We start from the raw sequence: 27337 nt of genomic DNA, 5'->3' as shown, positions 1-27337 counted from the left end.
TTTACAAGAGGCACCAAAGCGACACTATAGAGAACTAGAGAGCTTGTCCATCCCGCGCTTGGCGAGAAGTTGCAATTTCGTACTTAATCGCGAATATGAACCACCCGAACAACACCGAACAATTGGATCAAAGCGAACAATTGGAACAATTGGAACAATAGGAACACGCCTGTTCGCAACCAGCACTATTTGTCTTTGAGACGCAAGTGTACTTGGTACAGGCGAAGCTGCTGGTCGAGATCGTGACGCTACTACAGAGCAAGCTGGCTCACTTCGGCGGCGGATATGCAGCCAACATCGATCGGAATACTACTAACAGTACAGCAAGTTGAAGTTCTGCTAAACACGTATGCTAGATGTCAAAAATGCGAAAAACGTCGGACTTAACATTAAGTTCGCATCTGGTGTACGCATCACACAATTCAATCCTACTTCGCGCAGCATGTCGACGCCGCGCCCGCACCAGCGCCTGGGCGACGCCGCCTGGAGCAAGATGCCCAAAGTGGTGCGTGCACGTGCTGCGTACTTAACCCCCTCCCCTGGGTCTCCTCTCTGACTGTAGGTGTATGTTGTACAGAACGGGGAGCTCTTCGCGCTCACGTACGGCTCGCTGGTGACGCAGCTCATCAAGGACTTCGAAGACCTCAAGGTGGTGAACCAGCAGCTCGACAAAATGTACGGGAAGTGGCACAACTGGAGGCATACACATTATGAGAACAATTGTCTGACTTGGTACTGCTGTCGGCAGGGGCTACAACATCGGCGTGCGGCTCGTGGACGAGTTCCTGGCCAAGTCGGGCGTGGCCAGCTGCCAGGACTTCCGGGACACGGCCGAGGTGGTGGCCAAGGTGGCGTTCAAGATGTTCCTGGGCATCAACGTGGAGGTCTCGCAGTGGAACGCGGAGGGCAACGCCTGCAGTCTCCTGATCTACGAGAACCCGTTGACAGGTGCAGTAGGCTCTTGGGGGTCATTTTCAGGAGTTCTTTCTGATCTGTTTGTGTTTTACAGAGTTTGTGGAGCTGCCGCCGAGTGCGTACGGCGTGCTGTGGTACTCGAACGTGCTGTGTGGCGTGCTGCGAGGCGCGCTGGAGATGGTGCAGATGCGCGTGGAGGCGCAGTTCGTCAAGGACGTGCTGCAGGGGGACGAGGTGTCGGAGATCCGGTGGGTGGGGACTTTGAATATTGTTTTCGAGAGCTTGTGGTGCTGATTGGTGTGATTGTTGGTTGGGATGGATTTTGTGAGAGTAGACTGGAGCTGAAGGGCATGATCGAGGAGGCCATGGGCGACGAGTACAAGGAGGACTAGTTGCTGTAAGCCTTACATAGTCCGGTGACTGCCTAAACCTCATTCTGTATTGCAAATGTGAGCCTGCTGCCAGTAGTATCTTACGTGAGAAGTGTGAGATGATACAGGACGACAGAGCGTTAAAATCTCGGTGGCCGATTTGATGTCCGCGATTTAAAAATACTCGAGACTGCGGGTACTATTTACAGTTAAGCTGACCGAATTCGCAGTCCAATACTGCGTTCTCACAACACCAGCACCAGTCAGAATGATCAGACCAGAAGGGAGCGCTCCTGTTGGTAACTGGGTCGGTGGTGTGGTTGAAGGCGGGTCTATCTCGCGTTCCTCCAGTTTGTCACCCTGGCATCGACTGGAGGAGAAATGGGATGAAATTCAAGCGGGACGGCAAGGGGCTTAATCTGTCGAGCGTTTGGAGAGCTTTGAGTACTACTGCAAGACCACTTCTCGTGCGCGTGTGATAATGGTGTGCACTCTCACTCCGCTACCAGCACTGACAACCGCTGTGCTCTTGGAGTGTCTTCCACTCCGTCCACCGTCGGATGGGTGGTCGGGTAACTGGGTATTCTGGATTCGATTGGGCTTGATGACATTTACGCTGACGTTTGTAGGGATATCGGAGCTGATATTATTCGTCCCCAACCTCAACATTACACTCCTCAAAAGGATCGTGGTTTCACTGGGAGCAAGTCTCAGCTATGTGGGGACATGGTTAGTAGCTACAGCAACCGGGGTCGTCGGGTTTCCGGTTCCTTTCATTTGGCAATTTGGAGGCTTGTTGCTGGGGATTTATTTACCGTCGATGATGTTTCTCGTCTTTGGGTTTGCGCCGTTCATGAGTACTTCTCCGTGTCGTATATATCTAAGTCGATATCTTCGCTTATTGTTTGCGTACATGGCCCTCGCAGGAGTCTACCCACTTTATAAGGTGCTGTACGAGTACGTCCCAGTGGATTATCGAGGTGGTGCTCTAATTATTCTCCCCCTGTGGAAATTTGGTGCGAAACACTTTATCATGAGTGCTACACGCGAATTGGAGGATTTTATTCCCGTGGTGGTATCGATGACTGTGGATTTCTTCAGTGCGCTCTTTGTCTCCGTATGCATTTCATCCTCCGGATCTCTCTACCTTTCAGCACTATTCATCGCAGCAGATGTGGGTCAGGCATTGCTGGAGTTCCGCGAGGTGCGAGCTAACGCAACGGCAGTGATAGAACTGCTGAAAAGAGAAGGCTCTGGGCATGCAGAGGATCGTGATCTGGTGGCTCAAGTTCTAGAAGTGACTCGAGATCCTCGCGCCTTCCCAGGTTGCATCCTTGAACGGAGCGCGACTACGCGCTTGTCTTCCCCACGTTATGACTGATAGCCAAGCCAGACGACTGGACAAACTCGAGGAAGACGGTATCTTCAGTACCATAGATTCCCACCTTGAGAGGAAGATAAGTCGATCTCGCCGACGACCTGAGCGGCGGTCACTGCATATTCGACGCGTTCAAATCGCCTCTGTTGTACCTATCCCGGTAGATGCCACGGCTGGAAAAGGTGCTGTGTCAAGGAACGCGGAAGGCGTGAAACGGAAATTGAAATCGAGCGCGTCTGGTGAACGAAGCAAAGCGATGGTGTTGCAATGTCTACAGCTGCTATTTCACTGCGAGTACTTGGCGCTAGTCGAATATGTGGAGTGCATCGTCCCTCTCGTATTTGCCACGTACAACCTGAATTTACTATCCTGGCGGGGCTAGTGACGGCATTAAGAAACATCCTAGTCTTCGCGTCGCTAGAGGTCGGATCGTTGTTTTTGCTGCACTACTTTCTGAAACGGAAGTTCGCATTCTCGCCTTTGTACCAGCTGGCGTTCGCTCTCGAGACGGAAATGTACCTGGTTCAGGGAAGTTTGTTTCTCGAAATCGTTGTACTGCTCCAGTACGAGCTCGTGCATTTTGGTAAGCAGCCTTTTGAGATTGGTCTACTTGTAGTTCGTTTGTAGAGCTACTCTCTTCTGCAGGTGTTGATTTTACATTTCAGTTTGAATGGCTTCGTCAATAAGTATATTGCAAATATTCTGCTTCGAAGACGTAGTTTTTGTGGATTACCTGTGTATGAGAATGCACTCGGCACTCTGCTGAAGCAGTATAAATAAGCGGCTAATAAAAGTTCACTTCCTATTGTGCTGCTGTATCGTACAGCCGCCCGGCTCTGCTGATCCCTTACGATGGCGGGATCGATCGGTGCTGTCCAACTTGGGTCTGATGGCGAGATAATCTCTACCCAAGCCTCAGTTTCGAGAGAAGGTCTGTGGAGTACAAGCGCTTGGCATCGACTGGAGGAGAGATGGAACGAAATGCAAGTCGGTCGGCAAGGTTCCTATTCCGTTGAACGCCTGGAAAGCCTGCACCATTATTGCAACACCACATCACGAACCCGAGTTATTGTGGTGTGCGTTCTCACACCTCTCCCCGGTTTGATCGCTGCCTCTCTGTTGGAATGTTTACCATTACGACTGCTGTAGGAAGGATGGGCTGCCAACTGGATGTTTTGGATTCGCTTTAACCTAATGGTATGCAGTTTGATATTTTATGGGACCGATGCATTCAACCAGTTTGTGCCGAATTTCAGTCTAACAAGCACGAAGAGGATGCTTGTGGCGCTCGGAACAACGCTTGGGTGTGGCAGCAACGCAAATCGTTGGGTTCCGATCCCTTTCATCTGGCAGGGTGGAGGTTTATTGGCTGGAATACTTATCCCTGTAATGTTTGTGCTCGTCTTCGGCACGGAGCCCTTCTCAAGAAACTCGCCCTTTCGTCCCCACATTCGAAGATATATTCCTATGCTAGCAGCCTACATAAGCCTGGGAGCTGTCTTCCCGCTGTACAAATTACTGTACGAATCGGTACCCGAAGCATATCAAACTGGTGTGGTTATCGTGCTGCCAGTGTGGAAGTTCGCAGCCAAACACTTTATGGTGGTGTTAGAGTGACCAGCTTGGACTCGAGCTGAAGGGTTGGCTATCTGCCGCACAGGCAACCACTGAGCAAATATGCAGACCAGTTACGGTGGCTACAATGGTCCGGCGCGAGCGGCGCCAACTAGCTACTCGGAATGGAGGGATGCAAGGCGTTCTTACTACGGTGAACCGCTTTGGGACAGCCATGCCTTCTGCCTCCCGTCCACCCACTGGAAAACGCAAGTTAGATGAGCGCGGAATCAAACAGGAGTACAAAAGCAACGACGCCAAACGCTACCGCCGAGTACAGCGCGATTTCTCCAAGGCCCGCTGCGGAGAATGCGGAGAACTCGGGCATACAACCAATTTTCACGATCGCTTCGTCGCCAAGCAACAAGGGATGGCCCATGCCGCCCGAGCTCAGCGCGGACATGTCCGATCCGTAGTAACGGTGGACGAGGAAACTGGCGCTGACGATGCTATTTCCGACGATCCCGAGCAGATGCCATGCGATTCGTCTGAATGAAGAGGGGGGGAGCCACGCAAAGAGACACCCGACGATATTCCAGATCTCGGTACCCAGCGCGGTGCCCCGCTAATTGACTCTGCCTCAACCTATCACATTACCGGAGATCCCACCAGACTTTTCGATCTACGAAGCTGTGAGGTGCACGCCGTAGAAGTCGCTGATGGACGGCTAATTACAGGTGATCAGATGGGGAAGATGATGATCGACGAGCTCAACAACGTCGTGCTGGAAAATGTCGCTTATGCCCCTGGATTCAGCCAAACACTGATCTCCGTCAAGCGGCTAATGGATAGTGGCATGAAGGTGGAGTTCACAGAGTCAGCATGCAACGTATACGGACCTCCGATCATGCAAGGTACAGCCACTCGCGGCGTATATGCTCTCAAGCCCCCCCCGCGTGTTGCAGCAGCAGCCTTGCGCCCGAACTCAATCGAGGACTGGCACCAGCGACTCAATCACCTCAACTACGGCGACATTGTTAAGCTGTCCAAGTCTGACGCCGTCAAAGGACTGAAGATCACTGGACCACTAACCCTAAGCAAGAAGTGTGAAGCGTGTGCTCTCAGCAAAATTCACCGTGCTGCCGCACCCCTCAAGGCGACCCGATCCAAGTACTCGCAAGTCGAAATTTGCCACGGTGACTTAGCGGGACCCTTTAAACGTAGCTACAACGGCAATCGCTATTATCTCGCTCTCAAGTGGATGGGGCACACGTCAGTATATTTCCTGAAGCACAAGAGCGACGCCGCCGCCTCTTTTCGGCCCTACATGAACGCGGTCAACTGTCGGTTTAAGGACAAGCGGCCAAATGTGTTGACGTTCCGTTCCGACAATGGAGGAAAGTTTCTCAGTCACGAGTTTATGAAGGTATGCGACGATGAGGGGATCACGACGGAGATGTCGGAGCCTGATGAACACCACCAGAACGGAGTAATCGAACGGACCCACCGAACCATCACTGAGAGTGCCAGAGCTATGATCGTGCAGTCAAAGCTACCGCATTACCTCTGGGAATATACCGTTCGCAATGCTGTATACTCCCGGAACCGGGTGCTCTCAAAGTCTGACACCGACAAAATACCGTTTGAAAAATTCTGGGGGAGGAAACCAGACCTGAAGTCAGTCCGAGCATTTGGACAGCGCTGCGTCGTGTTGATTCCAGATGAGAAACGATCTACTGCCTACAAGTTCCGGCCAAGAGGGCGCACCGGTGTTTACCTCGGAAATGACTCCCAACGCAAGGGCCACTTTGTCTACGTCACAGGCCGTGGACACCAAGTTGTCCACAGGCCGTGGACACCAAGTTGTCCACAGCAGGAGCGTGGTCTTCTTAGAGCCACCTTCCAATGAACCTCCTAGGCACGAAGGCAAGGAGGACCCAATGAGGGTATGTGACGACAGTGACGACGAAGAAGACGATCTCGATGTGGACAGTAATGATGAACCGACTCCCAATTTTGTCCAGGGTCGATCTCGCCATTTAATGGAGACGGGCGAGGAGCGAATGTCCATCCAAGCTGTTGCAGTACGACGTTCAGCACGGCACGGCAACGGCAGCTCCGCTGCGACGATCCGCTCGGATAGCCGGACGTGCTATGAGCGCTGCCGAAGCTACTCTTGATGAGATCATTCAGGCGCCTCCAAACATTTCGGCGGCACGGGCTTCGCCACACTGGCCAAAGTGGGAGAAAGCAATACAAGAAGAAATCCAGGCGCTTCGCGACAACGATACTTTCGCCGTCGTCGATCCTCCACCTGGCGCGAATATTATTGGCTCTATGATCGCGTTTCGAGCAAAAGAAAACGAAGATGGCACTATTGAGCGCCTAAAAGCGCGAATATGTGCGCAAGGATTCACGCAGGAGTTCCTGAAAGATTATTTCGAGACGTATGCCCCAGTCGCCCGATTGAACTCATTCCGTGTATTTCTCGCCCTGGTGACCCAATTGGGCCTTCATGTGCGGCAAGGCGGTGTCCCCACGGCCTACGTGAAAGCACGACTGAAGGAGGAAATTTACGTCCGCCAACCACGTGGCTTTGAGGAGGGCGGTCGTTCCAAAGTCTGGCGACTGAAGAAAGCGTTGTATGGCTTGAAACAAGCCGGACGCGAGTGGAATGCAGAGCTCAACGCGTTTCTCCTCTCAATGGGGCTTGTCCCTACCAAGGAAGACTGTTGCGTATACACGCATCCTGAGCATGAGCTGATTGTACTAATCTATGTCGATGATGTGTTAATAGGCTACCGAGATGAAGCCGTGATGCAGCACTTGATGGGGGCACTGCAGACGAAGTACGGTATCAAGGACCTCGGGGAAGCCAAATGGTTTTTCGGCATCTCCATTCACGTTGACCACGCGAGGGGCATCACAACGCTGAATCAGTCCAAGTTCGCCGCTGAAGTCACAAGACGTTTTGGGATGGAAAATTGCCGGCCGAGAAAAACACCCATGGACAAGGGGGCCATCCTGTACAAACGCACTGCAGATGAAGAAGCAGCAGGAGACGTGCCGTACAAGCAGGCCGTAGGGGCTCTACTCTACCTCGCTCGAGTCACACGGCCTGACATATCTTACGCAGTGAATCAAGTCGCTGCCCACGCATCCGATCCATCGAAGGAGCACTGGAACGCCGTCAAGAACATCCTTCGTTATGTCGAGACAACGAAGGACATTGGCCTGACTTACCGAAGGAATCCATCTGAGCCTCATGTGCGCGTCTACACAGACGCAGACTGGGCGAACAATGAGCTTGACCGACGCTCAATCTCTGGTGTAGTTGTCCAAGTTTTTGGGTGCACAGTGTCCTGGCAGACTAAGCGCCAAAGAGTGGTCTCAAAGTCTTCGACCATTGCGGAGTACATCGCTGCTGATGATGGCGTTGAGGAGGCGAGGTGGACAATGATGTTGGTGCAACGCCTCATGAAGTTGAACCGAACGATCCCGATCCCCGCCATGATCGATAACAAGTCGACCATAAAGCGACTAACCAACGGGAAGAACTCGGAGGCCCAGAAAACGGTAGACTGCAAATTCTTCGCCATTCGCGATGCGGTTAATGCTGGTGAGCTGACGCTACAATACTGCCCGACCAATCTCATGCTGGCGGACGGCCTCACAAAGGCTCTTCCAACTGTACGATTTCGCGAGCTTCGATCCATGCTTGGGGCTACTTCCTCGCTGCTAGCGTCCAGCGCTGGCGGGGAAGTGTTAGAGTGACCAGCTTGGACTCGAGCTGAAGGGTTGGCTATCTGACTGATAGCGATCAAGGGTTGACGTTTAGTTGACCCTCATCTCCCAGCTCTCTAACGTAAATAAATCACTTTCCAATTCTCCAACAGATGGAGGCGTCACGAGAGCTGGAGGACTATATTCCAGTAATTGTTGCCCTGACGGTCGACTTTTTCAGTGCGCTCTTCGTGTCGGTATGCATTTCTTCCTCAGGCTCGATCCTCCTTTCAGTGTTCTTAGTCGCAGTTGATTTGGGCCAAGTTCTGTTGGAGTTTCGTGAAGTGAGAGACAACTCCAAGACGCTGCTGGCACTTCTTCGAGAACGACAAGTATCTCAATACACTGGACAAGACTGCAAGATCAGCAATTCCGATGACACCTATCTACTGGAAGCTGATAATGCATCCCAAATATGTGCCCAAATCGCCCCAAATGTCCCAAATAATGAATTGTCTCTGTAACATTTAGGTACATATTTGGGGCCAAGCATACATGTATGACTGCTTTCTCGTAAAACTATCCCAAATATGTACCAAAACGGAGTTGACTGATTATGGTCTATAGTCTATGGGCGAGGGCGAGTGGACGCGAGCGCGAGCCTCACTCGATGCATTCACTAGTCGCCAACACCCGCCGATTAGGCGGGGGCGTGTCTGTGCGAGCGAGCGAACGCGAGCGCTGCAACCCGATATATTTTTTCTAGACACCGCGCCTGGCCGAGACGAGGAACTTAGCGTAAGGGACAAGGGGGTGGGGCAGGCCCCCCGCAGACCCGTCGCTAAGTAAAACGTTCCCATGGTCTTAAATCATTTGGGAAAAACTTTGGGATTTGGGGCGTTTTCGGGGTGCATTATCCAATACCTATCTACTGACCAAAATTATAGCAGTGACCCGCAATCCTGCTGCTTTCGACATCGTGTCATTGAAGCGTACGCGGCTTTGGGCGTGTTTGCCGCATCCCATCTCCTCTGAACAAAGTGAACTACTAAACAAGTTGGACGCATTCGCAGTATACGGCCCGAGAGGTCTCATATCGAGGGGAAAGAGGAAAAGACGAAGCCGAGCTCACCGCCAATTACGGCTCCGAGTACTGAAAAACACGTCCATTGTGCCAGCCCCCATCACAAAAAGCAAAAGCCAAACGAAGCTGCGGTCTGAAGGGTCCACGTGCACAAATGACATTGGATCTAAACAGGGCGAAGAGTCGAGAGAGTTGGTGACTCAAGGTCTGCAGCTATTGTTCCATTGTGAATATCTCGCTCTGGTCGAGTATGTCGAGTGCGTGATCCCGCTTGTGTTTGCGCTGAACAAGTTGATACTCGAGGAGCTACCGAATGTCGTCTACTACCCTGGGGGCGCAGGCAAGTGGGCAATGTCGGCTCTGGCGAGTGTGTTCGTGTATGCCACACTGGAAATTTGTACGCTCTTCATTCTGAACCATTTTCTGCAGAAGAAGTTCGCTTTTTCTCCGTTATATCAACTGGCGTTTGCGCTGGAGTCGTCCATGCACTTTGTTCAGGGGGCGTTGTTTCTCGAAATTGTGGGGCTACTGCAGTACGAGCTCATGCATCTCGGTGAGTTTCTATTCCGTTGTACTTCTTCTGTTTGCTGTATGTATTCAAATGCATCAGATGAGGAACTAATGTTGTGCCGAAAAACTCCATGATAGGCGCCGACTTCACTTTGGCTTCGCGACAACAATGGATAAGTTCAGCCATTGTACAAACAGTGGGGATAGATGTAAAACAAACTACTCTGATTTGGAGCCACTTACTACAACTTGAGAATAGACTGCGCCGTGGCGAAGCAGCGGTCATTTTGAGGGCATTTGCTCGACTAACTAACTTAATCCAGCTCTTGCACGGGGTACTCCTTCATCCACAGGTCGTGAATGAACTCGTACAGCTCGTTGGAGACCGACACCTTGTACGGCGTCGGGTTGAGCGACCGAACGACGTCCTCACGGATGAGCTCGAACTGCTCCGTCACGTACTGGCGTCGCTCCTCCAGAGTGGGCAGCTCGCCCACGAGGCCGCCGTTCGGGCCATCCCAGTACAGACTGTGCAGCGGGATCACCTGCGACGGGGTCACGTACGCGCGTCGGAGCTCGTCGAACGGATTCCTGCACAGCATCTTCTTGCCAACCTCCGGAGCCTTCTCGTTGACGCCCGTCATCAGGTCCAGCAGCGGCTTGCCGTTCGCGCCGATGAGACGGAAGGCCTCCTTGCGGCCAGGGATCGTCACCTTGCTCACGTCCTGAGACAGCTTGATGCGCGGCTCGCCGTTAATCTCCACGAGCTTGTACACCATGCCGAGCGCCGGCTGGGCCTGGCACGTCACCAGATGCGTGCCAATGCCGTACGCGTTGATCTCGTGGCGCTGCTCGTTCAGCGAGTTCAGCACCGGCTCGTTGATATCGTTACTGGCGGTGATGTTGAGCGTCTTGAAGTAGTCGATGTTGTAGCACTCACCGGCAGCGATGAACGCTTCACGGCAGCGCTTCGACAGGTACGACAGGTCGCCACTGTCCAGACGGATGCCAACGGGGCGGTGGCCCAGCTCGTGCAGCGCCAGCGCAACACAGACGAAGTTCGGGACACCAGACTGCAATCACAATAACCAACTATGTCAGCCAAGAATGCTCCTTGTGACCAAATCCATCGCATCATCAAGCCAATACATACCGAGAGCGTGTCGTAAGTGTCCACCAGCGCCAAGAACGCATCCGGGAAGGCGACAGCATACGAAATAAAAGCCGCCAGCTCGCCCTACAATACCAAAACCCCACAAAACGTGTCAATATCCACCAAAAACTCAACGCCTGGCCTCCTCGCTCTACTTACGTCATTGGTCTGCGTGTGGCCGAGCTCGTTGCGGTACTTGAGCACCACGTCCAGGAAGTTCTTTCCGTCCAGCGTCGTGACCTTGACGTCCTCCAGCGACGTGTGCGCCTGCACGAACGCGTGCGCGTGCGTGCCCATGATGGGGATCTTGTGCAGCTTCCCGGCCAGCACGTTGCTGGTGCCGGCGAACCCGGCCATGTACGAGTAGCGCGAGGCGCTGAGGCCGCCGTCGGGGCCCTGCGCGCGTCGCAGGCCGAACTCGAGCAGCTTCTTGTCGGGGCCCGCCGCCTTCTTGAAGCGCGTGGCGTTGGTCGTGATGAGGCTGGCGAAGTTGAGCAGGTTCAGCAGTGGCGTCTCCAGCAGCTGCCCCACGCCCAGACTACCCTCGATGCGCACCAGCGGGATGCGGGGGAACACGATCGAGCCCTCCTATAAAGCACCAAAGTAGAGTGTCGGTAACGCATACCCTCGCTCTACCTTTTGGGTTATTCTACCCTCTACCCACCTTGACGGCGTAGACCTTGACGCTGGAGCAGTCGAGCGCCGCCAGCCACTCGAAGAATCCCTCCTCGGCGTGGGGCAGCACCTCGCGCAGGTACGCGATGTCGCTGGGCGTGAACTTGAACGTGTTGACCATGGCCAGCGCCTCCTCCAGGCCGGCGAACACCGTGTACTCGCCGTGGAAGGGGTTCTTGCGGAAGAACAGGTCGAACACGGCGTGGTCGTTGTGGCGCCCCACCTTCCAGTACGCGTAGACCCTAGAGTAGAACAGAGGTAGAGCAGACGTATAGAGGTAGGGTGAGACTACAGTCTGTGGGGCTGACTGAGGGGGGACAGCCTCCCCTTACATGGTGATCTGGTAGAGGTCGGTGAGCATGGGCCCCACCAACGAGTTGGTGGGCTCGAGGACGTTGCCGTTCATCATGGTGGCCGGCTCTACTCGACGAGGGGAGAACAGGTAGGGCGGAGGCGCGGGGTGCGGAAGGGGAGGCGAAACGCAAAATGCAGATGGAGGCGTCGACCACGTACGCGATGGAAAAAGAATCCACAACCTTCGGACTATGCCTGCGAGACCTGATGGGCGGGCTATGGGTTCTATAGCAGTAGATGGCTCGGGGCGGGATCGTCCATATGGGATATCCTGTGGAAAGCGATATGGGTGCGTGTCACGTGAAACGACGGGGAAAAACTGCGGATTGCTATCATAGCAATGCCATGTCACGAACAGCGACGCGCCTTTGACTGGACCTGCGACCTGCGCATGCATAGAGGAGATCCCTTAGCGACACCACGGGGGGCGATCGGTGTCTGGTGTCGGCAATGAATGGATTCACCCACGCGACGCAAAGACAAACACCAGTCGCGCGCAAGGACACCTGCATGGACACGTGATTGGTCTGGGGTGACTTACCTCACAGGGCCCATACATAATCCATGGGAAGGTGCGATTAATGGGCCGCCAATCTCGAGATCCGATGCACCGGCACACACAAGTGGCCTGGTCTCATTCGTGTCATGCACCTGCAATGCAGGCTGCATCCACTGTGGAGCTCTAGTCTTGCTGCAACTTGCAGCCTCCATGACGAACTACAGCATGTCGTCCAGCTCGAGTAATCAGCTGGTTACGCCGGACGCGTCACGCTTGGCCGAGGCAAAGCAGAGCTGTGCATCCTGCGGCTCGAGGTGAGGTGAACTCATTGAAGCGTATGGATCGCTGATGCCAACTTGGCAAACAACACGGTCGTACCAGGTTCCCGCGTTGAGGGAGCGCTCGCTACGCATGAAGGAAGACCCTTGACGAGTGCACGATGCAGCAATGCCACCTGGCTGTCAGAACCTGTTCGCCAGTGCTGCGATCTGCCAATACATGTACAGCTTGGAGGTGCATCCATGTAAGTTCTTGTTCTACTTTGCGAGCTAACAAACACCTTCCAATGTATTTTAAACAGGATGCTATTTTCATGCGAAAGATGTCAACGTGGACGTTGGGCGCACAAGGCTTACCTCACTTTGCCAACCTCTTCTCACAGCTCATGAATCCTGTTCGTGTAAGCCCCGACAGTCACACACAGCTAAGAACCCGGAAGCTGTCGAGAAGCTTGTCATGGAATCAACTGGAGAAGAGGTGGAATAATCTGCAAGTAGGACGCCAAGGCTCGTACTCGGTCGAACGGCTCGAATCCCTCGACCATTACTGCAAAACGACGTCCCAGGCTCGAGTTGTATCGATTTGTATACTCACACCGCTCCCTGCGTTGGCTACAGCAGTGCTATTGGAGTGCCTCCCATTGCGACCGCCGACCGAAGGGTGGAGAGCCAACTGGATGTTCTGGCTTCGCTTCGGCTTGATGTCGTTTACATTGTGCCTGGTGGAGATCACGGAGCTGCTCGTGTTTCTCCCCAATCTCAAATTCACCCTTGGCAAAAGGTTGTTTGTGGCAATAAGCGGAACTGCAGTATTGATGGGGGTACGCTTAGTAGCCACAAGTTTCGTCGGGTTTCCGGTGCCATTTGTGTGGCAGTTTGGAGGTCTTGTACTGGGAGGCTGTGTTCCAGCGTTGGTTCTGCTGGTATTTGGTCGAAAAGCTTTTGCAAAGAACTCACCTAGTCGCGTGCACTTGCAACGATTCGTTCAATTTCTACATGGCGCTTATCGTGGTATATCCGTTCTTCCGAGTGCTGTACGACTTCGTACCGCCTTCATATCGGGGATACACTACCGTCCTTCTTCCCATTTGGAGACTCGCTGCAGAACACTACATTATACGGGCAACATGTGAGATGGAGGACTTTATACCGGAGATTATCGCCTTTTCTGTGGATTTCTTGAGTGCACTCTTCGTTTCTGCCTGCATTTCTGCGTCGGGGCCTATTTATCTCTCGGTGCTGTTCATTGGAGCTGATATTGGCCAAGTGATGCTGGAATTTCGTGAGGTGCGAGCAAACGCGCACACGGTTGTAAAACTTCTTCAACAGCCACAAAACTCCCAACCAAATCATGATCTTGTGGCGGAAATACTCGCTGTGGCTAGAAATCCTAATTCTTATCGCATAACTTCGCTGAAAAATGTTCGGCTGCGCGCTTGTATCCCGCATCCGCCTACAGTAGAGCAAGAAAGTCGGATTCGAGAGCTGGAAACGTCTGGTATATACAGACAGACGCAAAGTCTCTGCAAGTCACAGGGAAGTGTCTGTTGCATCTGTCGTCTACTAACTCGGAACAATATCGTACCCGCACCTCCTGAGGACGCAGTCGGAGCTTCGAACGCGCGGTTGCTGACATACAACAAGGCGAAGGGGCTTGTCGTACAGGGCCTGCAACTGCTATTCCACTGCGAATATCTGGTGCAAGTCGAATACGTCGCCTCTCATCTTTACGCTCTACAAATCGATCCTTCACTGGTTGCCAAATGCAGAGTACTATCCTGGTGGTGTAGAAAGCTGGAGCACCAGTGCAGCGGTCAATGTCCTGGTGTTTGCAGCACTAGAAGCGGGATCGCTGGTTCTATTCAACATGTTCTTGCAGCGGAAGTTCGCCTTCTCCCCGTTGTACCAGCTTGCGTTCGTGTTGGAGACTCAGATGTATGTGATTCAAGCAAGCCTGTTTCTCAAGGTAGTGACTCTGATGCAGTACGAGCTCGTACATCTGGGTGAGTGTCCATTGCTGCATTTATTACATTTCCACACCCGACGAGCTTAGTGAATGGATGTTCTATCGTGATCGTATCTGCAGGGGTTGATTTCACGTTTCGCTTCGAGTGGCTTCGCGATAATGCAGTCTAAGCATACTTCAGTAGTTCGTACAATGAAGCGATACTGCATCCATTCATGTAGAGTTCTTTATAGTGTACCGCACGGCATACCAAGATCAATACCCTCCGATCCGAACATTTTTCCTGTAGCGCGAGGTGGATGGTGCTATCCTTGGTAACGTGATTGTGGATGTATTGAACGAATTGACGGAGTGCTCACAAACTGACCATCATTATTATTTTGACTATGCACAGCTTGTCGGTCGTACAGCCATTGCCTTCTTCAATCGAAGTCAGCGAATCTAGGTGTCGTAAAGCCACTCGAAGCGGAATGTGAAATCAACCCCTGTAGTTTTCAGAATCCAGGTCAACAGCTAATAGAAAATCATCGCAGATGCAGGTACGGGCACCACTTACCTAAATGTGCGAGCTCATACTGCAGCTGAACCACAATCTGAAGGAATAAGCTTGCTTGGATAACGTACATCTGTGTCTCGAGCACGAATGCAAGCTGATACAGCGGCGAAAATACAAACTTGCGCTGCAGGAAATATAGTAACAGCAGCAGTGACCCAGCCTCCAGTGCTGCGAACGCCAACGTGTTCGCTATTGCACTTGTACCCCAGATTCCTACTCCATCCGGGTAGTAAATGGCGTTGGGCAGCTGCCGAAGGATTTCCTTGTAGGTCACGAGGAGGAGAGGCACGACACACTCAACGTACTCAGCCAGCAGAAGGCACTCGCAATAGAAGAGCAATTGTAGTCCCTCCAAGACAAATGCCTTCCATTGTGAGGAATTGACCAAACCTCCTTTGTCCGTTTTGCTGTAGGAAGCTACAATTGCTGCACTTTGCGGTCCAACATGGGCCGGATGACGCCGGGGTCGAGCTCGACTCTTTCTGCGCGACGAGGCGTCAATACATTCATAGATTCCAGACGCTTCGAGAAGCTGTAGTTGAGTGACTTGGTCTCATGTAAGAGGGTGGGGAAGGCAAGCCCACAAGCGTACATCACTTATCGATTGCAATTGAAAGGCTCTAGGATTTCGGGTCACAGCCACCAACCTTGTCAGAAGGTTGTTATTCACTGGTGTTTGAGCACATTCCTGGGTTCGTACGATCTTTAGTATAGTGTTTGCGTGCGCGCTCACTTCTCGGAACTCAAGCAACAGCTGCCCCACGTCCGGCACCGCGAATTTCTTGCAAAAGGTTTGGTCCCAAAGACCAGCAGAATCATCGTACGAACTAGAACCCCCTCCACGACCCCCGCGGACTGCCATGTATTGGGCACAGGGAACCCGATCGTGTCCGCAACAAGTAAACACACCGTCATAAACCCCGCGCTGGTACCCGAAGCAACGATTAGCCGCTTGCACAAAGTAAAATTGAGGTCTGGAAGGAACGTGAGAAGCTCCGAGATCCCCACGAAGCAAATGATGAACACCATCAAACTGAGTCGAATCCAGAACATCCAATTCGCCTTCCACCCTTCGGACGGCGGTCGCAATGGCAAACACTCCAGCAACACAGCCGTACTCAAAGCAGGTAATGGTGTGAGTAAGCACACCATCATGGCTCGAGTTTTTGACGTTGTCTTGCAATAGTTGTCCAGACTCTCGAGCCGCTCGACGGAGTACGACCCCTGACGTCCGATCTGGAGGTCGCTCCATCGCCGCCCCAGCCGATGCCAGATCGAAGGCCGATTTACACTTGCGCGAGCACTCTTTGCCTCCTCCACGGATGGCCCGACGCTGGCTGCCCCCATGACTAGCGCGCAGAACATGAGGCAAGTTGAAGTGACCTGGTCGCAAAATGTACCAATATTTGGGTACCATTGATAAAATACCGTCATTTTTTTATAGAGATCCGAAGACGAGACCCCATAGCCAGGGTTCTGGAAAACCCGGGTTTTTGACAGAAATTGGATGGGTGAGAGCACCCTCCGGGGTGTTTGGGTTACCGGTATGGCTTTTTTGTTACCTAGCCGCTTTGGACCGTTTATCACACATAAAACCTGTGACATACTATATATTACTTCTACCAACATGTATTATTGTGTAACTTGATTGAAATATGTCGTTAATATGCGTCAAGATGCGAAAAAAACATAACCCACACTTTTTCATTTTGGGGTGGTTGGTTGTACTTTTTGGGGTAACCCATTTTCGAAAAACCCAACTAGGAACCCTGCCCATAGCGCGGTAATCTATTCTGTCGCCATGGATGGCGGACGCGGCGGCGGCCGTGGCAAGGGCAAGAAGGTCAAGGCGACCAAGAAGAAGGCGGCGGCAGCTGCAGCGCAAGCTCAAGCCCAAGCGGCCCTAGCAGCCCAAGCCGCGCACAAGCAGAAGCCGCACCACAGCGGGAAGACAGCGGCCGCCAGCCACGCCAGCGGCCAAGTGGTGGCCGTGTCCAAGGCGTCGCCGGCGACTGCGAGCGCTCAGGCGGAGGCGACTGCACACGAGCAGACGATGACCAAGTCCAAGCGCAAGCGGCTCAAGAAGGCGGCGGCCGGAGCGCTGCTCAAGAAGCAGGCGGAGGCCGACAAGCAGCCGCACAAGAAGCCCCCCACTGCAGCTGCCGTGTCGCCCAAGACGAAGAACGTGGCGGTGCTGACGCCGCCTCCACCTGCTGCTGCTGCTGCTGCTGCAGTGACCGTTGTGAAGCCGCACGTGGTGTCGCTCACGGGCGGCAAGAAGAAGAAGAAGAGGAAGAGAAATGCCGGTGCTGCAGCTGCTGCTGAGGAGGGACCGAGTGAGGAGAAGGGGCAGGAGAAAAAGGAGAAGAAGGTTGCCGAGGTGAAGAAGAAGACGGTGGTGCTGGTGGGGAAAGCTTCGGCTACGTCGCCGTCTGTGGCTGCCAAGGGGAAGAGCTTGACGCCGACCTCGACAAGTCCCAAGCGGAAGATCGCACAGGTGAGGAAGAGGCTGGCACGGTTAGCTGTGGCTTTGAATTTATTGACGATGCGGCTGGATTCTGTGGTATTTATTTGCAGCTAGGAAGTGCGTCGCAGAAGACGAAGGAAAAGCAGCATGTTCAGAAGGAGGCTGGCGTGGTGTTGACCACTGCATCGCCGAAAAGTGGCTTGGCTGCTAGCCCACGCAAGATCGTTAAGAAGGTGAAAGCGAAGACAGAAACTCCGGGTGATATCAAGACTGTTGGTGCTGGGGCTCCCGCTAAGGCAAAAGGAGAACCTCAAGTAGCTGCAGAGAAATTGGAAGCGAAGAAACCGGCTGCGGTGGAGGGAGAAGCTATAGTGGCTACGAAGAAAGCGGTGCAGCAGCAACAGCAGCAGGAGCAGAAGCCTGTCGTCGTAGTCAAGTCGCCAGCGGCTACATCGTTGAAAGCGGACACTGCGACACAAAGTCGCACGATTGCTCAGGTGCTGCTTGGCTCGCTAACTGTTGCAGGTTTTTGGAATTGTTGCTGATGTTGTTTTGGTTTTGCTTGGGGTTTTGCCACAGGTGGATACACCAGTGAAGCATTCTCCAACGAATCGTCAGTTGCCTGAAAGCGCGCAAGGAAACACGACTTGTGACGTGTCTCCCAACGCATCGTCGACTAATGAAGCGGCGACCACTCTTCGCAAGGCTACGAAGACTGCAGTTAGCCAAGCCGCTGCTACGACCGCCTCGGCAATCGCAGCTGATGATAAGCTGGCAGTTTCAAAGCCAGCATCTCGTCCCGTCGTTGGCGCTTCAGATTCTTCAAAAGCAGCCCATGGTGACTCCAGCGGTACAAGTTCCTCAACCGCTAAAGTTGCATCTGAATCTCACGGATCAGTGTCAACCTCAGCAAACGGTCTTGCACAGGCTTGTCCGGCAACACCTGTTGATGAGACCGTTGTAGCCACTCCAACGACGACTCAAGAGGATTCAACACGCACTTCGCCAGGGTCGGTGACAGCGAAGCCCTCCAGCCCTGCCTTGCCAAGTGGTGGCCTCAAGCGACGGCGTTCTACTGACCAGGGGTCCGTGAACTCCTCCACCCTGCAGCCGCCCGTTAAAAGGAGTGCTGTTGCAAGCGAAGCTGCTCCTTCTCAGCCGGCACAAGCTAAGCGAAGTGATTCCAGAGACAAGCGGACTCCCACGGATACACCGCGCTGCTCTTCAGATCAAACACCGAGTTTGCAAATGGCATCAACGTCTCAAAGTGAGCGATCAACCGACACATCACTAAGAATCCAGGACACACAGAAGGAAAGGACAACCGCTCGTGGTCGGTTAACACCACCAGTAAGAAAGGTCCCTCATCTTGCTCAGAACGCGGCACAGGCTCCAGCCAACAACATAGTTTCGGCGCCTACTGGTGCTACCGCGGCGGACGCAACCAAGCAGCTCAAGCCCCCTCACAATCCGAAAGTGACGCCCAGTGTGACAGCTCCGACCAAGAGCCAGACCGGTCGTCTGCCAGTAAAAAATGCTTCTCCTGACACCGCTCCGAGGTCTAGGAAGGTGGACATCATCATGGACAGCCACTCGTACGTGCACAAGCTGATGCAAGACGAGCTGATGGCGAATAGTGGTGATTGTCGAGGGGATCAGTCGGCGGAACTGGCTGTGGCTCTGCCGCCACGGCCACGAAATGCTTGGGGTGCATCTTTTGGAATGGCGCCTCCATCTAATACTGCATCATCTGCTCGTCGAACCATGCCAACGACGCCTCTGAGTTCGTGGTTCCTGTCCAAGGGCTCTGCCAATTTTATGAAGACAGTTCATTTCTCGGATAACGACGACGGCAGCAGTGATGATGATAGTGGCGACATCTCGACTCCAGAGCTCCACAGCGGCACACCTCGTGGAATCGACAAAGCTTCGCCCAAAAGGCGAACATCAGTTGTGAAGAAGAACGCGTTCCTTGAGTCGCTTAAAACGCAGTCCAACTGGCGATCCTGGTATGGAAATGTGGATATGCGCAATCTCTTAGACCCTCCGCTGGCGCATGTCCCGGTAAAGCTGCAAACGCACAACGTAACTCCGCTTGAGCTTCCGGAGGCAACGGAAATTCGCGCAGCTGACAAGAGAGCAAGCGATTTGGAGATGCTGGAACATGACATCAGGTACGCCCAGTTGACGTAATTGGTGACGAAGCATGCATCTATTATAACTTATCTGTTATCTTGGACCACTACTTGCAGACGAGAGAAGCAGCGAGGTTCGGCATTCAGCGAGCAACTTTTGATGATGCTTCAAGGCAAAACAGTATCGGGGAAGCCACTCGAGGAGGAGTACAAGCAGATCTTACAGTAAGTAATATCACGTCTGTGCTGACGCCACTGGCAATTGTAGAGGACTCCATTATTTTCTAGGATGAAGCCACTCGAACTGGAAAGTAAAATCCGCACCTAGAGTACGAAGGAGAACGTTATGTTTGACAGCTCGCTGTTAATTTTCCGTACGGGATGCTTACCAAGATGCTCAAGCTTGTACTGCAGCAGATTTACGATTTCAAGGAATAATGTCGCTTGCACGGGACGGGGTACATTTGGGCCTCGAACACGAACGCGAGTTGGTGGAGTGCCGAGAAAGCAAACTGGCGCTCTAAAAATCGATGTAGCAGAAGCAACGTCCCCGCCTCCATTGCAGCAAACACCAAAATATTAATCAGTGCCGACAGACTCCAGTCGCCCGCACCGCCAGGGTAGTAAATGATGTTTGGTAAATGCTCGGCGATGGATTTGTATACGGCGAACACGAGGGGCACAACACATTCGACGTATTCGAGTAGTAGAAGATATTCGCAAGGGAAAAGAAGCTGCAGTCCTTGGCGAACGAAAGTTTTGGGAGTTGGACCCACATGAGATCGTACTGCTGAGCTGGATGCACTGTCGGTCAAGGATGCCGGTGTTACCAATGCTTGCGCTGCGGGTCGAGGGGCGAACCATTGGCGGTATGGACGAAATCGACTTGTTCTTCGTCTGGAGAGAAGTCTCCGCTGACCGTACGTGCCGGAAGCTTTCAGCATCTTCAGTCTGTTGGCTGTAGCTGCAGTCATCGGATGCAGCAGGCACGCCCAGAGCCGTACTCCATCCATGGATTCTAGCTGGAAAGCTGTGGGATTTCGAGTGACCGCCAGCAGCATCCCTATCAAGTCATTGCTCGCCGGAGCACGGAATGGAGGCGTTTGCTTGCTTTGAAGGAGCTTCAAGACGGCTTTTGCGTTTGTACGCACTTCTTGGAATACCAGCAAAGTCTGCCCCACGTCTGCTGCGATGAATAGTGCCGAAAGGTAGATCGACCCGGTCGACGTTATGCACACGGACACGAAGAGAGCGCTGAAGAAGTCAACGGTAAAAGCCACTATCTGGTATGAAGTCCTCCAAACCACGAGTACGAAATGTTTTGCCGCGAATTTCCACAACGGGAGGACTACGAGTGCGATCCCTCGATAATCTGTTGGTACACGTGCGTAAATTATTTCGTAGAGAGGGTAAACTCCTACCATAGCGAAGTAAGCAAACATGTAATTGAGAAATTGCCGTAGGTGATGTCGTGAGGGCGAGTCCCGTGCAAACGGTTGGCGACCAAAGACAAGAAGAATCATTGCTGCCACGTACGCTCCTACTGTCATACCCAGTGATGGCCAAAAATGTATTGCAGGTATTGGCATTTACCAATACTTATTGCAATGCCATACTGCAAGCTTGCAAGCTATTGCAATACATATTGCAGAGCGCTGCGGAATTGCAATTCTTACTGCAGTCTTAAGCCAACCGAATAAACTCTTCAAACCCTAGTACTTTTCACTTAGAAGCAGGCAAGGCTGTCAATGTCAAGATAATAATGTTCTCAAAACCCAGTTCCGACGGCATATGTACCTCTACGACGACAGAGTAGTATGGTTATAGTATGGCAGTAATTATTGCAAGAACGACCAGTATTGCAGTTATTATTGCTGCTGCCTTGGTACTGCAATTCATATTGCTACAGATCGCTTTACCTCCAATGCCTTCCCATACATTTTTGGCCATCACTGGTCATACCTCCGTATTGCCATATAAACGGAACAGGAAAACCAACCACGCCTAGCCACTAGCACGCAGGATCCCACATAAGGAACGGTCGTACCTAGTGATACAACCAGCCGCTTGGTGTTTGTGAAGTCGAGATTCGGAAGAAACAGCACCAGCTCCGAGATACCAACAAAGGTTAACCCAAACACCATCAAGCTCAAGCGAATCCAAAACATCCAGTTGGCAGCCCACCCATCGGAAGGCGGTCGTAAAGGTAAACTCTCGAGCAGCAAAGCGAAACTTAGTGCAGGGATCGGGGTAAGAACACACACCATCAGAACGCGCGTTCGAGACGTTGTTCGGCAGTAGTGGTCCAGACTTTCCAGGCGCTCGACAGAGTATGAGCCCTGTCGACCTACTTGAATTCTGTCCAATCGCTCTTCGATTTGACTCAAGGCCCTCACAGTGCGACGCGTTAAAACTTGCTAGAACCTGCCGCCTTGCTCGGTTCTTCAGCCCACTCAGTGACAGGAGCACTTGCTATTCGTGCTGGCATTGTTTCGCCTGGACAAACACGAAGTCAGCTTCAGATGTCAATGTTTATGATGGGGGTGGCTATTTATTGACGCAGTTCGTTTTTAAGATCATGCAGCGTACACTTTATGTTAGGAGATGCTATAAAAATCTATGATTGTCAGTAGTGACACGATGACGAGAATATCATAAAGAAATTCGGAGACTTCGGAGCCATTCAAAACGAAAAGTGAAATCCGCACCAAAAGAGCACGGTACAAACGTTAGCACTTTACTTCGAAGTACATTGATGTAGTATAGACAAGAAGATCGCTTACCGAAATGTACCAGCTCGTACGGTAGTAAGACCACAATTTCGAGAAAGAGACCTGCCTGGACCAGAAACATTTGCGTTTCAAGCGCAAAAGCAAGCTGATACAACGGGGAGAAGGCAAACTTGCGCTGGAGAGAATGATGCAACAGCAGAAGCGACCCAACTTCGAGAGCAGCAAACACCAGCATATTGATGAGAGCTGCTGTGTTCCAGTCACCTTGGGTATCGGGGTAGTAAGCAGCATTAGGAAGCTGATGGAGCACCAGCTTGTATGTGACGAACACTAGCGGAACAACACACTCAACGTACTCCACCCATGCTAGATATTCGCAATGGAAAAGTAGTTGTAGACTCTGCACCACCAATCGCCTCGAATTTTCACCACTCTTAGTCTTATTATCGTTAGATTTGGTTTTGACCGAGCTTGTCGACTTGTGTTTAGATTCTGTCTTGACGCTGGCGAGCTCTGGTACGATTGAAGCATTTTTCTTAGTTTTCAATAGTCGGTGGCGGGGCTTACGACGGAATCCATCCGCTTTTCGTAACGATAAGAGACCTGTTCAACGGTATAAACCCAATGCCTCTAACGCCACTAAACTGTTTGGCTTGATCACTGGTCAAAGTGTGCGGCAAACACGCCCACAACCGAGTACGCTTCATCGATACCACGTCAAACGCAGTCGGATTCTGAGTCACCGCAGTGATCTTTGCCAGCAGATCAGGTTTCTCCGAGCTTTTATCCAGTTTTTTCGCTTTAGCACGACACGAATCGGAGGAATCTCCTTGATCCTGAAGATTCTTCAATACGGCGGTTGCATTCGTTTGTACTTCGCGGAGTTCCAGAGCAGCCTCTCCCAGGTCTACTGTGTTATGAATCGGCTCCGGTTGCAGCCGTTAGCGCACACGGTGGTGCGTTGGCGCACTGGAGGAGGCGTCGCAGGAGCGACGGTGCGGACACTGCCCTGGAAGAAGCCGAAGGAAGGAGAGACAAGGTCCTGGGAGGAGGACAGCAGGGGACAGGAGTTGAAGTGCAACGAGTGGTTGGGAGCTCTGGAGACGCTGCCCAACGTGCATGTGTAGCAGTAGGAGTAGGAGCTCAGTCTAATATCTACTAAGTGCGTGTCAAGCCGTGCGGGTGTTCGCCTCCTCAGTCTTCCTCGAGGTCGTGGCCTCACTGCGTGGACCGAACCGACCCAGAGCGGAACATACTGCAATGAATAGAAATGAAAGATAGAGAGGCCCGGCAGAGGAGATAAACACGGAAACAAAGAGCGCACTGAAAAGATCGACAGTGAGAGAGACCACCGCAGGAATGAAATCCACGAATTCTCGCGAAGACCACATCATAAAATGTTTTGCAGCAAATTTCCATACTGGCAGTACGATCAGAGCACCGCCTCGATACGCTACAGGCACGAGGTCGTACAAAACTTTGAAGAGCGGAAATACGCCGGCAAGCGTCATAAAGCCAAAAAGAAGTTTACAATATTTCTCGAAGTATGGACGGAACGACGAGTTGCTTGCGAACGGGGTAGAACCCATTATCGGGAGAAAAATCCCGAGCAACAGACCCCCAAATTGCCAAATGAACGGAATCGGGAACCCAACGATATCGTTTGCTGCACCAAGTAAACACGACCCCACGTAGCCCACGGCGCACCCAAGTGCTACAATTAACCGCTTGCGACTTGAGAAGTCGAAATTTGGGATAAACAAGATCAGGTCGGAGATCCCTACAAAGGTTATTCCGAACACCATCAAGCCCAAGCGAAGCCAGAGTATCCAGTTGGCAGCCCACCCTTCAGATGGGGGTCGAAGTGGCAAACACTCGAGCAACAGTACGAATGTAAGTGTCGGTAATGGCGTACATACGCAAACGAGAATGACTCGAGTGCGTGACGTGGTTTTGCAGTAGTGGGCCAAACTCTCAAGACGCTCGACGGAGTACGAACCTTGACGGCCCACTTGGATATCATTCCACCGCTCTTCGAGCCGCTGCCAAGGCTGTCAAACTTGGGTTACGTGAGCTTCTCCCCCAGCTACCCAGATTCTTGCTTGCTGTTTTGATGGACATCGCTCCACTTACTTACACGAGGTATCAGAATGGAATGCGTCTAGGGATGGGTAGCAAAAATACAATCCGATTCGATCGATTGGATCAAGACAGATCGTGATCGAATTTAATCGGATTGGATGATGTATAGATCAATTCCGACTCGATCCGATTGGATCGGATCGAATCGGATCGATTCGACAACGCTGGTGAAACACGGATAATTGGCTGAAATTAGGGGGAGTCGAACCTGGCAAAAAACGTGCTGATTTTTAGGGCGATTTGATGTTGATTATTTCGGCGAAACCTTGTTGATTTTCAAAATCAACCACCTCCGGAGGTGGTTGATTTAAAAAATCATCATGATGATTTCGAACTTCAAGTGGTACCGCTTGCTGTTCCCTCCTCGACCTCTGATACAATTTCAGCCGTTTTTGAAGTCCCTCCTCAACTAGAAATTGTTGTGTATGTGTTTAGGCAAGTTTTCACACGAATCCTCTCCAAATATACATGTTCACTATCACTATAAACAAGTTTTAGATGTCAACTCGCGATGATGGAGACGTTGTGAGCTGCTGGACAGTGTTACGTTGGAGTCGGCCATTGCTAGGTATAAAGCTGAATATAAGAAGATGTATATGCACTAAGCAAGAGCCTGCGCGTGCTGGCGAAAAAGGAAGTGATAATTCGCTGTTTTCACCAACTAGAATGTTGAAGCAAGTGCAGGCAGCATCGTTGCAGTCCCCCATTCAGGCAGCTTGCTCGAACGGCGCTGCTCAATTCGGAGTCCGAATTTCGGACCAGGCGCGCTCATGCCCGGGATTAGAGGGAGGCTTGAAGATGGCTGCAGCAATCGTGTGCAAGTCTCACTTGATCGATGCTAAGATCGTTTACGCGTCACCCGCTCTCGAGGGACCATTCGGCGAATGGCATTCGCTGTGTGATGCGCGTGGCGCTGGCGGCTTCCTAATGGTCCCCAAGACCTTGACGACTGGATTCAATTTCACCCGATCTTTCCAGCGCGTGACCTGATCAAAGGAATCTGTCCACACAGGAACGCTTGCGGCAACTTGTCAGTGCAGCTCGCTGGCTGAGGAGTGAGACAGCTTTGCACTTGCTGGGCGTGTCAAAGGCTTTGACTCAAAGCATCCACTCCTTGCTGCCAGAAGCGCAGGGTCAAAGGACCCTTCCGTTTAAGAAAGAGAAGCATGCGGGTATTGGCCTTAAGTACATGAACTACATAGCGGCGCTGCTCGCTACAGCACCTAAAGGGTGGCAGGTTGTCCTCTCAGTTGATTGGCTTGACATTGTGCAGCCACTCCAGTCGCTGAGCCTTCGTTCGGCACCGATCGACCACATCTCACTGCATGTGGTGCGCTTCTAACTGGTGGATGGACATACACTCCTGGAAGACCAACCGCTGCAGTTCCTCCTTGGGCATCTCCACGCCCAAATCGAGCGACTCGCGCTCGAAATCGAAGTTAAACGGCTCGGCACACACGGGCTCGTCCGCCTGGCGGCAATGGATAAAAGTTAGCAAAACTAACACAACGACCAACTTTGTGATGCAACACCAACTCGTACCGGGTTCTGGAGCTGCGCCAAGTACGGATGTGCGAGTGCCTGAACCACCGAAATGCGCTCGGCCGGATTGAACTTGAGCATCTGAGAGAGCAAGTCCACGGCCAGCGGGTTCGCATCCGGGAAAAACTCGATCAACGGGCGCTAGTCCAGAGAATCATAGCTCATTAAGTCACCAACAGAGACCAATGGTCAACTATCGAGAGGTATTGAGCTCCGACGTACCTTTGGGTAGAATCCATGCTGCAGGATCGCTCGTTTGGCAGCTTCATGGGGCACGAAGCTCATTTCCTCTTCTGTAGGCGACCCCAGCACGCGGATGATCATGTGCAGCTGGTCGGACGGGTCTCGGCCTGTGAAGAATGGTCGACGCCGCAGCATTTCCGCGAAGATGCAGCCGATGGCCCACACGTCCACCGCGTCGTTGTAGTTCTGGCAGTCGGTCAGCAGCTCTGGGGCTCGATACCAGCGCGTGACGACGTACTCCGTCAGATCCTCGTTGTGAGCCGTCTCCACGCCGCGGGCCAATCCAAAGTCGCAAATGGACAAGTCGCAGTTGGAGTTCACGAGCAGATTCGACGGTTTGAGGTCCCGATGCAGCACGTTCCCCGAGTGCACGAACTTCATGCCGCGCAGGATCTGGTACAGGAAGTACTGGAAGTGCGCGTCCGAGAGCGGCTGCGACGAGCTGATGATGCGCTCCAAGTCGCTCTCCATGAGGTCCGTCACGATGTAGATGTCGTGGAAGTCCATGACGTTGGGCGGGATCAGGATCACGTCCAGAATCTGCACCAAACGTCAACATCCCTATCAGTATAATAGCACCCCCACTTCTTGTGTGCTCTATCGACTCTACCGGGCCCTACGTTGATGATGTTTTCGTGCACGCCGAGGTGTCGGAGCAGCTTCATCTCCCGCAGGATCCGCTTGGCGTCCGTCAGGTCGTCAAACACGTCGGTGATCTTCTTGATGGCCACCTTGCGGCCCCTTAACTACAATAGTAGATAACATAAAGATAGTATTTAGTGGAGCAATGATAGATGGCGCTGCGAGGGCTGATGGTGGATTGATACCGTGTCTTCGGCCGAGCACACGATGCCGTAGGAGCCGCCGCCCACCGGACGCAGGTTCACGTAGTGCGAGCGCACTTCGAACACGTCTCGAGAGACCGTGACGCAGTGGAAGTCCGGGCCGTAGCGAGACGGCTCGATCGCCATGGCCACCGGGAGATAGAGAGAGAGGAGACTCGACGCCGATTGCTCCGACTTGAGAGGAGACTGTTGAGGAGCCGTTCAAGATACTTTTA

The 27337-nt window shown here is 52.5% G+C and overlaps 11 protein-coding genes across 11 annotated transcripts; 5 read left to right on the top strand and 6 right to left on the bottom strand.

Annotated features, from left to right (window-relative positions):
* The first annotated feature begins 449 nt into the window (after nucleotides 1-449).
* PHYSODRAFT_285951 (hypothetical protein) lies at nucleotides 450-1411 on the top strand. The gene is made up of 5 exons (XM_009528342.1): nucleotides 450-505; nucleotides 578-675; nucleotides 749-948; nucleotides 1010-1163; nucleotides 1250-1411. The coding sequence occupies exons 1-5, from the start codon at nucleotides 494-496 to the stop codon at nucleotides 1305-1307; spliced, it is 522 nt and encodes a 173-aa protein (XP_009526637.1). The 5' UTR covers nucleotides 450-493; the 3' UTR covers nucleotides 1308-1411.
* A 293-nt stretch (nucleotides 1412-1704) lies between these two features.
* Nucleotides 1705-2667, top strand: PHYSODRAFT_501115 (hypothetical protein; the record flags this gene model as incomplete). Its single annotated transcript, XM_009528341.1, has 1 exon — nucleotides 1705-2667. A coding segment is annotated over one exon (963 nt), but the record flags the coding sequence as incomplete, so codon positions are not given.
* Nucleotides 2668-4366: 1699 nt separating this feature from the next.
* PHYSODRAFT_300603 (hypothetical protein) lies at nucleotides 4367-4774 on the top strand (the record flags this gene model as incomplete). Its single annotated transcript, XM_009528340.1, has 1 exon — nucleotides 4367-4774. The coding sequence occupies one exon, from the start codon at nucleotides 4367-4369 to the stop codon at nucleotides 4772-4774; it is 408 nt and encodes a 135-aa protein (XP_009526635.1).
* Nucleotides 4775-9849: 5075 nt separating this feature from the next.
* On the bottom strand, nucleotides 9850-11832 carry PHYSODRAFT_351223 (nicotinate phosphoribosyltransferase, Zn-binding site; the record flags this gene model as incomplete). Its single annotated transcript, XM_009528339.1, has 5 exons — nucleotides 11696-11832; nucleotides 11353-11605; nucleotides 10848-11276; nucleotides 10689-10772; nucleotides 9850-10608 (listed from the first exon to the last, which is right to left on the bottom strand). The coding sequence occupies exons 1-5, from the start codon at nucleotides 11770-11772 to the stop codon at nucleotides 9850-9852; spliced, it is 1602 nt and encodes a 533-aa protein (XP_009526634.1). The 5' UTR covers nucleotides 11773-11832.
* Nucleotides 11833-14984: 3152 nt separating this feature from the next.
* PHYSODRAFT_498872 (hypothetical protein) lies at nucleotides 14985-15377 on the bottom strand (the record flags this gene model as incomplete). The annotated part of the gene is made up of 1 exon (XM_009528338.1): nucleotides 14985-15377. A coding segment is annotated over one exon (393 nt), but the record flags the coding sequence as incomplete, so codon positions are not given.
* Nucleotides 15378-15745: 368 nt separating this feature from the next.
* PHYSODRAFT_499078 (hypothetical protein) lies at nucleotides 15746-16363 on the bottom strand (the record flags this gene model as incomplete). The annotated part of the gene is made up of 1 exon (XM_009528337.1): nucleotides 15746-16363. The coding sequence occupies one exon, from the start codon at nucleotides 16361-16363 to the stop codon at nucleotides 15746-15748; it is 618 nt and encodes a 205-aa protein (XP_009526632.1).
* A 454-nt stretch (nucleotides 16364-16817) lies between these two features.
* On the top strand, nucleotides 16818-18028 carry PHYSODRAFT_262444 (hypothetical protein; the record flags this gene model as incomplete). Its single annotated transcript, XM_009528336.1, has 2 exons — nucleotides 16818-17513; nucleotides 17594-18028. 2 exons carry the CDS (start codon nucleotides 16818-16820, stop codon nucleotides 18026-18028), a joined length of 1131 nt encoding a protein of 376 aa, XP_009526631.1.
* A 1036-nt stretch (nucleotides 18029-19064) lies between these two features.
* Nucleotides 19065-19847, top strand: PHYSODRAFT_262408 (hypothetical protein; the record flags this gene model as incomplete). Its single annotated transcript, XM_009528335.1, has 3 exons — nucleotides 19065-19122; nucleotides 19312-19657; nucleotides 19736-19847. 3 exons carry the CDS (start codon nucleotides 19065-19067, stop codon nucleotides 19845-19847), a joined length of 516 nt encoding a protein of 171 aa, XP_009526630.1.
* Nucleotides 19848-19895: 48 nt separating this feature from the next.
* PHYSODRAFT_503879 (hypothetical protein) lies at nucleotides 19896-23741 on the bottom strand (the record flags this gene model as incomplete). Its single annotated transcript, XM_009528334.1, has 4 exons — nucleotides 19896-19942; nucleotides 22402-22853; nucleotides 22921-23260; nucleotides 23603-23741. 4 exons carry the CDS (start codon nucleotides 23739-23741, stop codon nucleotides 19896-19898), a joined length of 978 nt encoding a protein of 325 aa, XP_009526629.1.
* Nucleotides 23742-23762: 21 nt separating this feature from the next.
* On the bottom strand, nucleotides 23763-24398 carry PHYSODRAFT_422405 (hypothetical protein; the record flags this gene model as incomplete). Its single annotated transcript, XM_009528333.1, has 1 exon — nucleotides 23763-24398. A coding segment is annotated over one exon (636 nt), but the record flags the coding sequence as incomplete, so codon positions are not given.
* A 1412-nt stretch (nucleotides 24399-25810) lies between these two features.
* Nucleotides 25811-27248, bottom strand: PHYSODRAFT_503206 (hypothetical protein; the record flags this gene model as incomplete). The annotated part of the gene is made up of 5 exons (XM_009528332.1): nucleotides 25811-25963; nucleotides 26035-26175; nucleotides 26257-26817; nucleotides 26898-27023; nucleotides 27105-27248. 5 exons carry the CDS (start codon nucleotides 27246-27248, stop codon nucleotides 25811-25813), a joined length of 1125 nt encoding a protein of 374 aa, XP_009526627.1.
* Between the last annotated feature and the right edge of the window lie 89 nt (nucleotides 27249-27337).

This window comes from Phytophthora sojae (genome assembly GCF_000149755.1).
Source record: "Phytophthora sojae unplaced genomic scaffold PHYSOscaffold_4, whole genome shotgun sequence".
Lineage (NCBI taxonomy): Eukaryota > Oomycota > Peronosporomycetes > Peronosporales > Peronosporaceae > Phytophthora > Phytophthora sojae.
This window is presented reverse-complemented; position numbering and strand designations above follow the sequence as displayed.